Below are 10,384 nucleotides of genomic sequence, written 5' to 3'. Positions count from 1 at the left end.
TGGGGGGTTACTCAGGGTCTGGCATTTTCTCAGCTTGCTTGATTGGCGCTCTACCTCTTGAGCCATGCCCTCAGCACAACTTTTTAAGGCCATGAGAGAGTTGAGACAGGACAGTACAGACACACTCCCTTGCTTGTCAACAGGTCCCGAAACTCACTGAGCTGTCCAGGATCCCATTTCTGTCCGTGTCATACAGCTTGAAGGTAACTGTGGGATATTTTAGAGGAACCAGGGTCAGTTGGTGAAAGAAACCCAAAGAATTCATACTAGAATACAGGGGAAATAAGACAGAGGGTTAGAGGGGAGCAGCTAAGAGCCTAGAGCTTGGGATGGGACTGAGGAATGGAGACAAAAAGGGAGGGGAACAGGCAATAGATGCTACCCTGGGTAAATCTGTGTTTGTGGGGTGTGTGTGTGTGTGTGCGCGCGCGTGCATGCCAGTATTGGGGCTGGAACTCAGTACCTGGGTGCTGTCCCTTAGCTTTTATTTTGCATAAGGCTAACCCTCTACTACTTGAGTCACAGCTCTACTTGCAGTTTTTTGGTGGTTAATTGGAGATACTTTCCCTGCCCGGGCTGTCTTAGAACCATGATCTTCAGATCTCAGCCTCCTGATTAATTAGGACTACCAGCCACCAGCACCCAAGCAAGGTTCTGGGTAAATCTGATAGAAGAGAAAGCACAGGTTCTCATATCCCAAGAACAACCCAGAGGAGAATGTATAAGATATAGGAACTAGAATGACTATGAGGAATGGTGTTTGGTACAAGCAGTCTGGGGGAAAAAAGAAAATAGGCCCATTCTTTGGCACCACTTCTGTCTGGCCCTGTTAGCCTTTAAGGATCCTGAAGCAATGAGGGGAAGGAGCCTAGAAAGCACCTCTCTTCCCTCTCCACTGTTCCTCCCCTTCCCAGTCCACAATGGCAACTCACATTCTAGCTTATCTTCTGGCCGACCACCCTCCAGAAGGGAGAAGTAGCAGGAGACATCACTGAGACACACTACATCTGCTATTAAAAGAAAAAAAAAGATACAGCAGACCAGAGGTCAGGTTCTCTCTGTACTTTGGATCTTCCAACTCCCCTTCAACCTTCCTCTTGCCAATTCCTAGTCCAGCCTGTCCACCCTCTACCACTCTCTTGATCTCCCTTCAACCCACGCTAATTTGGAACACACACCCACATCCACACCCATACCCACCCACCCACACCCACCCCTCTCCCCCCAGTCCCCAGCCTAGCCCAGTCTTATGTGCTTAACCATACCTTTGATCATAGCCTCGTTTAAACAGTGACCAGTGCGGAAGGATTGAAACAGTGCCTGGCTCAGGTGAATGGGTACTTGTTCCACTTCCAGATAGATTTTCAGGAATTGCTGGAATCCCTCGTACCCAATGGCCTATGATGATAGTGAGCCTTACTCTGGGAAGTCAGCTGGGAGAAGCTGGGGACTGAAGAACTGGGAGTAGTGGAGACAGGGGGTAAAAGCACAGCTGAGAGACTTCTGAAATAGGAATATGGTTTCTGGGGGCAATTCCTAAATATTAAGGTCTCTTGTTTTTGTCCTACAGCAATAATTGTCCAGGATAATGGACAAGGGGCTATTTACATGGGTGGTATCAAGGGAGTTGAGGCCAGAAAAAAAAAATCTCTGGAAGCTGGGAATCCCAGTGTAGTAATAGAAGCAAAGATGGAAGGCTTTGGTCAAGAAGATGATTCCCCAGATGCCGCCACTCACATCTCCTTGGAGATACTTGGCCATCTCACCATCCTCGAAGAGCTTGAGGACATCGCTGACCTTTTTGGTGGAGTCTAGGTATGAAGAGAATTAGAGAAGCACATTAGTCTAGTTCAGCTCTCTAGCTTTCCTCAGAGTCCCAACAAGACATCCAGCAAGGGAAAAAAAGATATATTAATAAGAAGAAAGAATTTTTTTTAAGAAGAAAGAAATTTTGAGCCAGGTCTCAGTAGCTCACATATATAATCCTAACTACTCAGAAGGCTGAGGATGCTTTTTATTTTTTTAATTTTTGCTAGTCCGGGGGCTTGAACTCAGGGCCTAGGCGCTGTCCCTGAGCTTCTTTTGCTCAAGGCTAGTACTCTACCACTTGAGTCACAGTACTACTTCCAGCTTTTTCTGTTTATGTGGTACTGAGGAATCAAACCCAGGGCTTGATATATGCTAGGCAAAAACTCTACCACATTCCCAGCCCACTACTCAGAAGGCTGGGATCTGAGAATCAGGATTTGAAGCCAGCTGGGACAGGAAACTCTGTGAGACTCTTATCTCCACCAAAAACCAGAAGTGGAGCTGTGGCTCAAGGGATAGAGTGCCAACCTTGAACCACTAGAAAACCAGAAGTGGCACTATGGCTCGAGCGGTAGAGCACTCGCCTTGAGCTGAAGAGCGCAGGGACAGCACCCAGGCCCAGAGTTCAGGCCCCACGACCGGACCCCCAAAAAAAAAAAAAGTGCAAGGCCTTGAGTTCAAACCCTAGTTCTGGCACACACACACACACACACACACACACAAAGACTCACACACATAAGTTTGGAGGAGTGATACCTTACTTCCAAGACCTATGCCTTTTTCATCCTCTTAAAAGAGCAACTGTTGTCCCATGCCTGTCCCCACACCATCCATGCGTCAAGCAGTAACTGAGCTAGACAATGTAAAGGAGACCAGTGTAACTATAATAATGACAATAATAACAACTAATTATGATTGCATAGTATATAGTGTACACATGTGCTTTGGGAAGCTCTTTTTTTTTCTCCAAGTACTGAGATTGAACTGAGTGGAAGCATGTCCCCAGCCTGTACCAATCTGTGTGTGTGTGCCTGCAGCTTAAATTCAAGGCCTGGGCACTTCTGTGCTCAAGTGTGTGAGTCTTTGCGTGTGTGTGTGTGCACATGCGCACACGCGCGCCAGAACTAGGGTTTGAACTCAAGGCCTTGCACTTTTTGCTTAGCTTTGTTCCGTAGGCTGGTATCTAACATCTTGAGCCACACCTCCATTTCTTGGATTTGTCTGCTAAGGCTGACTTCCAACCCTAAGATCTTAACCTCCTGAGTAGCTAGGATTATAAGCATCAGCTACTAGCCATACACTGCCATACTCTTGTTAGAAAGGGATTTCAGGTGATCTTCTAGTGGTCTACCATTTGAGCCATAGCTGCACTTCTGGCTTTTCAGTAGATATTGGAAACAAAGTCTCATGGATTTCCCTGCTCAGGTGGGCTTTAAACCATGATCCTCAGATCTCAGTCTCCAAAGTAGCTAGGAATATAGATGTGAGCCAGTGGCACCCAGCTATATCAACTTTTTTTAAATTGTCATTATAAATGCGATGTGCAGAAGGGTTACAGTTAAATAAGTCAGGTAATGAGTACATTTCTTTTTGGACAATGTTACTCTCTCTCTCTCTCTGATTTTCCCTCCTGTGCCCAGTTCATTTTCCACAAAGCATCTAGTGAGTACCACTGCTGCATTTGCATTTGTTGTATCAACATTTTTTTTTTTGCTGGTCCTGGAGCTTGAACTCAGGGCCTACATGCTGTCCCTGAGCCACTTTATGATCAAAGCTAGCACTCTATCATTTAAGCCAGAGCACCACTTCCAGCTTTTTCTGAGTAGTTTATTGGAGATAAGGGTCTCACAGACTTTCTTGCCCAGGCTGGCTTCAAATCATGACCTTCAGATATCAGCTTTCTGAGTAGCTAGGATTATAAGCATGAGCCACTGGTGCCTGCTATGTTTCAACCTTTCTTTTGTTTGTTTGGCTTTTCTGTTATTCATGGGGCCTGAACTCTGGGCCTAAGCACTGTCCCTGAGCTCTTCAGCTCAAGGCTAGCATTCTACCACTTGAGCCACCTATGCCACTTCCAGCTTTTTCTGCTTATGCATGCAAAGCAAGCACTCTGCCACTGAGCTACCTTCCCAGCCTGTGTATCAACCCTTTTAATACTTACAATTAGCTCATTTTCAGTTAAAGAAACTAGATGCTTGAGAGGTCCTGGGTCTGACCCCTAGCACCACAAAAAAAGATAGAAAGAAAAAGAAAGAAAGGAAGGAAGGAAGGAAAAAAAGAGAAACAGGAGAGGGGAGGGGAGGAGAGACATAGGAAGGAAGAAAAGAAGAAAGGAAGGAAGGAGAAAGAAAGTAAAGATGCCAGGTGCCAGGGGCTCCCCCCTGTAATCCTAGCTACTCAGGAGGCTGAGATCTGAGGATCGTGTTTCAAAGCCAGTCCAGGCGGGGAAGTCCGTGAGACTATCTCCAGTTAACCAGGAAACCGGAAGTGACTCTGTGGCTCAAGTGGTAGAGCTCTTGCCTTGAACTGAAGACCAGCACCCAGGCCCAGAGTTCAATCAAGCCTCATGACTGAAAACAAAACAAAAAACAAAAAAAAAAAAAGGAAGAAACATTCACAAGGCCACAAACTAGTCAGTGGCAGAGCCCAGAATTCAAATCTAGGTCTAGGATCAGCATGCTTACATTCCCACCAGCGGCTGGATTCCCCCTCTTCTCCCACACTCCCAGGTGCTATTACTCACGGTTACAGCTGAGCCCCTGTTTGCCAAGACCAATGCTAGACTCGCACAGGTTGCAGTAGACCGGTCTGGGGAACCGCTTGGGTCTCCACATATGCTGCCCATCATCCTTCAGAGTCTATAGAGGGCACAGAGCAGACCTACTTCTTAGAGGCCCAGCCTTTGACAATCACAGCCCCAGACAGCTGCTTCGCCCAGCCTCACAAGCCCTTCCCACTCACCATCTCCATCCCCAGCAGCACTAGCAGTGGCACCGTGGTAGCTCCTGCTCGGACCCACTCAGCTAGGGAGACAGAGCCACTACCATCATAGTCAATCTCCTTCATCATCTCCTGAAGAATCTGAGAGTGGGAAGAGACTTTTGATGTAAATGGTCCCTCAGGTACTTCTCCTAGCATAGCCAACCTAGCCCCTTGGGGATGGGGGTAAAGCAGATACAGGACCACAGGGAAAGAGGGTAGATAAGGCACAGGGAAGAAAAAATGTCTTACCGGCCTCAGCTCAGATACATCCCAATCCAGATATTCTGCCATTCGCATCATTTGGAGGATAATTTTTTCTACTTCCTGGGACAAAAAGGATTAGAGCCACAGCCATAGCCACTTTACTAGTACCACCCAAACTTGTCTCCAGAAAACAGAGCTCCTGAGTTCCATCCCTAGATCTACCTCTCACTCTTTTTTTGTTTTTGCTTGAACTCAGGGCCAGGGCACTGTCCCTGAGCTTTTTGTACTCAAGGCTAGCACTCTACCACTTTGAGCCACAGCACCACTTCTGATATTTTTGATGGTTAAGTGGAGATAAGAGTCTCATGGATGGGGAAAAAAAAAAAAGAGTCTCATGGATGCTCTTGTTCAGGATGGCTTTGAACCATGATACCCAGATCTCAGCCTCCTAAGTAGCTAGGATTACAGGTGTGACCCACTAGGGCCCAGCCCCACCTCTCATTCCTAAGAGCCCCTTGTCAGGTAAGTACATGTGTTTGAATGTTTTCAAGTTAAACCCCAATTCATGTCTCCAGCCTTCTCCTTTTCTCTCTCCCTGCTCTGCAGTGGTAGAGATCAAAGACAGAGCTTTATATATTCAAGGCAAACACTTTTATCCTCCAGCCCTTTTCTGCCTCCTCTTTGTGTGTGTGTGGGGGGGGGGGGGTTACTGGGGGGTTACTCAGGGTCTGGCATTTTCTCAGCTTGCTTGATTGGCGCTCTACCTCTTGAGCCATGCCCTCAGCACAACTTTTTAAGGCCATGAGAGAGTTGAGACAGGACAGTACAGACACACTCCCTTGCTTGTCAACAGGTCCCGAAACTCACTGAGCTGTCCAGGATCCCATTTCTGTCCGTGTCATACAGCTTGAAGGTAACTGTGGGATATTTTAGAGGAACCAGGGTCAGTTGGTGAAAGAAACCCAAAGAATTCATACTAGAATACAGGGGAAATAAGACAGAGGGTTAGAGGGGAGCAGCTAAGAGCCTAGAGCTTGGGATGGGACTGAGGAATGGAGACAAAAAGGGAGGGGAACAGGCAATAGATGCTACCCTGGGTAAATCTGTGTTTGTGGGGTGTGTGTGTGTGTGTGCGCGCGCGTGCATGCCAGTATTGGGGCTGGAACTCAGTACCTGGGTGCTGTCCCTTAGCTTTTATTTTGCATAAGGCTAACCCTCTACTACTTGAGTCACAGCTCTACTTGCAGTTTTTTGGTGGTTAATTGGAGATACTTTCCCTGCCCGGGCTGTCTTAGAACCATGATCTTCAGATCTCAGCCTCCTGATTAATTAGGACTACCAGCCACCAGCACCCAAGCAAGGTTCTGGGTAAATCTGATAGAAGAGAAAGCACAGGTTCTCATATCCCAAGAACAACCCAGAGGAGAATGTATAAGATATAGGAACTAGAATGACTATGAGGAATGGTGTTTGGTACAAGCAGTCTGGGGGAAAAAAGAAAATAGGCCCATTCTTTGGCACCACTTCTGTCTGGCCCTGTTAGCCTTTAAGGATCCTGAAGCAATGAGGGGAAGGAGCCTAGAAAGCACCTCTCTTCCCTCTCCACTGTTCCTCCCCTTCCCAGTCCACAATGGCAACTCACATTCTAGCTTATCTTCTGGCCGACCACCCTCCAGAAGGGAGAAGTAGCAGGAGACATCACTGAGACACACTACATCTGCTATTAAAAGAAAAAAAAAGATACAGCAGACCAGAGGTCAGGTTCTCTCTGTACTTTGGATCTTCCAACTCCCCTTCAACCTTCCTCTTGCCAATTCCTAGTCCAGCCTGTCCACCCTCTACCACTCTCTTGATCTCCCTTCAACCCACGCTAATTTGGAACACACACCCACATCCACACCCATACCCACCCACCCACACCCACCCCTCTCCCCCCAGTCCCCAGCCTAGCCCAGTCTTATGTGCTTAACCATACCTTTGATCATAGCCTCGTTTAAACAGTGACCAGTGCGGAAGGATTGAAACAGTGCCTGGCTCAGGTGAATGGGTACTTGTTCCACTTCCAGATAGATTTTCAGGAATTGCTGGAATCCCTCGTACCCAATGGCCTATGATGATAGTGAGCCTTACTCTGGGAAGTCAGCTGGGAGAAGCTGGGGACTGAAGAACTGGGAGTAGTGGAGACAGGGGGTAAAAGCACAGCTGAGAGACTTCTGAAATAGGAATATGGTTTCTGGGGGCAATTCCTAAATATTAAGGTCTCTTGTTTTTGTCCTACAGCAATAATTGTCCAGGATAATGGACAAGGGGCTATTTACATGGGTGGTATCAAGGGAGTTGAGGCCAGAAAAAAAAAATCTCTGGAAGCTGGGAATCCCAGTGTAGTAATAGAAGCAAAGATGGAAGGCTTTGGTCAAGAAGATGATTCCCCAGATGCCGCCACTCACATCTCCTTGGAGATACTTGGCCATCTCACCATCCTCGAAGAGCTTGAGGACATCGCTGACCTTTTTGGTGGAGTCTAGGTATGAAGAGAATTAGAGAAGCACATTAGTCTAGTTCAGCTCTCTAGCTTTCCTCAGAGTCCCAACAAGACATCCAGCAAGGGAAAAAAAGATATATTAATAAGAAGAAAGAATTTTTTTTAAGAAGAAAGAAATTTTGAGCCAGGTCTCAGTAGCTCACATATATAATCCTAACTACTCAGAAGGCTGAGGATGCTTTTTATTTTTTTAATTTTTGCTAGTCCGGGGGCTTGAACTCAGGGCCTAGGCGCTGTCCCTGAGCTTCTTTTGCTCAAGGCTAGTACTCTACCACTTGAGTCACAGTACTACTTCCAGCTTTTTCTGTTTATGTGGTACTGAGGAATCAAACCCAGGGCTTGATATATGCTAGGCAAAAACTCTACCACATTCCCAGCCCACTACTCAGAAGGCTGGGATCTGAGAATCAGGATTTGAAGCCAGCTGGGACAGGAAACTCTGTGAGACTCTTATCTCCACCAAAAACCAGAAGTGGAGCTGTGGCTCAAGGGATAGAGTGCCAACCTTGAACCACTAGAAAACCAGAAGTGGCACTATGGCTCGAGCGGTAGAGCACTCGCCTTGAGCTGAAGAGCGCAGGGACAGCACCCAAGCCCAGAGTTCAAGTCCCTTGACCAACCCCCCCAAAAAAAAAAGAAAGAAAGAAAGTTTAGGGATAATGCCCAGATCTTGAGTTCAAGCCCCAGGTCCAGAAAAAAAAAAAGAGGAAAAGGAATTTGGGCACTGGTGGCTCACACATGTAATCCTAGCTACTCAGGAGACTGAAATCTGAGGATCTTGGTTCAAAGCCAGCCCTGGGCAGAAAAGTCTGTGAGACTCTTATCTCCAATAAACCACTAGAAAACCGGAAGTGGTGCTGTGGCTCAAGCGGTAGAGCGCTTGCCTTGAGCTGAAGAGCTCAGGGACAGTGCCCAAGCCCAGAGTTCAAGCCCTACAACCGACCAAAAAGAAAAAAGAAAAAGGAAAATAAATTCAAGAAGAAACACAGAAATCCAGAGGGAAAAACATCTCAGACCCTCCAGAGTGGTACCATTCTTGTCTCCCAAGCAATGACTTAGCCATTTGCCCATCATGTCTCTCCCCTTCCCGACTCCTGGGCATATCTGAGGAGCAGAGAGGCTCAAGACCACTGGAGAAAATGTAGACTTGAATGAGAAGGAAGAGAGATTCTCTGGGGGTAGTCTCTTGAAGGGAAGGGCTGGGAGGGAAGACTCACATTCCATGTATTTTTGCAGTTGGGCAAAGTCTTCGGGGCTTATTAGGCCCCTCTCCTTGGCCATCTTTCTGTTTACCTTAAGGGCGAGGGCAAAGATAGCCTGGTAGTAGAATTTCTTGCGTTTGGTTCTTCTCAGAGGGTAGTCCTGGAGGAAGACACCAGGAGTTTTTATGAAGAGCCAGCTGTTTGCATTGTTTCGCTTCTGTCTGGTCCACTGTTTCTACTCCTACTATGATTTCTGGCCTTTCCTTGTCTCTGAGTTTCCTCCCTGAATCCCTTCCTTTCTGGGTCTCCCCCCCACCTCCTCCCTCTCTCTCTCCGCTGTTTCTACAGTCCCTAACAGTGCCTGTCCTGTCTCTACTTCTCTGACTCATCTTTGACATTCTCTCCTTTATTTCTGGATCTTTCTCCCCACTCCCTCCCCCATCTGTCTCGATTCACTGGATCTGCATCACCTGTCTGTCTATCCAGGTCCCTCCTCCACAACACACTTTCCCAGTCCATATGTGTTTCCCTGAGTATCACTGAGGCCCGGGTTCCCAGGTCATCCTGCGGTCAGTCCCCACCGTCCGGCTGGCTCTTCCGGTGCCAGCACACCTCCCCAAACACAACTCCATCTCGCTCAGCCTCCAGCCCGGGACCTCAAGCCGGGTCCAGCCACCCACGCCCCCGGCAACGACCTCTAGCGCTTCCGACTGGAGCGTGCGCGCTCGAGACACAGAACCGGCTGTGGCTGTGTTCCTAGCCCGGGCCTGGCATCCTTGGGATGGAGCAGGTAAGGAAGGCTCTGGCTTCCCCAGGAACTAGACGCTGGACTAGGGGGGTAGGGGTCAGGGAGGCTTTGTGCTGAAGTCTCACATCTCAGGGGACTTCACCCAGCCTCCACTGGCCGTTCAGGGAGCCCCAACTTTTGACTACTGGACCTAAGAACCCAGGAGGAGAGGGCATGTGGATCCTGTCTGCCCATCTGCCTAGGAAATGCCTAGTTTAAGAAAAAGCAATAGAGCCTGGAGCTCTATTTTCTGGCTCAAAGACATCATTTTCCCTAATATCCAGATGTTCTTCTCTAGGTACTCCCTTATATAATAATAGCAGCTAATGTTTATTGAGTTCTTACTCTTTACCATGGAAACACTGTATACATTGTTTATGTAACCTTTTCCTTTTTAAAAATATTCATACCAGGGTGCTAGGGCTCAAGTCTGTAACCCTAGCAATGCAGGAGGCTGAGATCTGAGGATCCTCCACTCAAAGCCAATCCAAGCAAGAAAGTGTGTGAGACTCTTTTTTTGGTCAGGTCATGAGGCTTTGAACTCTAGGCCTGTCCCTCAGCTCTTTAGCTTAAGGCTAGCCCTCTACCACTTGAGCCACAGCGCCAATTCTAGTTTACCGGTGGTTTATTGGAGATAAGAATCTCAGTGCCAATTCTGGTTTACTGGTGGTTTATTGGAGATAAAGAGTCTCAGTGCAATTCTGGTTTACTGGTGGTTTACTGGAGATAAGAATCTCATGAGCTGGGCGTTGGTGGCTTACACCTATAATCCTAGCTACTCAGGAGGCTGAAATCTGAGGATCGCGGTTCAAAGCCGGCCGGGGCAGGAGAGACTGTGAGACTCCTATCTCCAATAAA

General features: G+C 47.6%; 1 protein-coding gene across 1 annotated transcript in view; it reads right to left on the bottom strand.

Moving 5' to 3' along the window:
- The window catches only part of Dgka (diacylglycerol kinase, alpha 80kDa), a 34,726-nt gene that overhangs the window by 15,533 nt on the left and 8,809 nt on the right, over nt 1–10,384 (bottom strand). Inside the window, exons 2-12 of the mRNA XM_013018305.1 lie at nt 8,755–8,899; nt 7,443–7,516; nt 6,971–7,103; nt 6,638–6,715; nt 5,863–5,912; nt 5,041–5,115; nt 4,771–4,890; nt 4,547–4,667; nt 1,738–1,811; nt 1,421–1,458; nt 158–266 (exon numbers count right to left, since the gene is read on the bottom strand). Of these exons, the coding sequence (XP_012873759.1) occupies nt 158–266; nt 1,421–1,458; nt 1,738–1,811; nt 4,547–4,667; nt 4,771–4,890; nt 5,041–5,115; nt 5,863–5,912; nt 6,638–6,715; nt 6,971–7,103; nt 7,443–7,516; nt 8,755–8,818 (936 nt within the window). The 5' untranslated portion in view covers nt 8,819–8,899. The remainder of the gene's footprint in view (nt 1–157; nt 267–1,420; nt 1,459–1,737; nt 1,812–4,546; nt 4,668–4,770; nt 4,891–5,040; nt 5,116–5,862; nt 5,913–6,637; nt 6,716–6,970; nt 7,104–7,442; nt 7,517–8,754; nt 8,900–10,384) is intronic.

The sequence above is a fragment of the Dipodomys ordii genome, unplaced genomic scaffold (assembly GCF_000151885.1).
Source record: "Dipodomys ordii isolate 6190 unplaced genomic scaffold, Dord_2.0 Scaffold3, whole genome shotgun sequence".
NCBI classification, from domain to species: domain Eukaryota; kingdom Metazoa; phylum Chordata; class Mammalia; order Rodentia; family Heteromyidae; genus Dipodomys; species Dipodomys ordii.
This window is presented reverse-complemented; position numbering and strand designations above follow the sequence as displayed.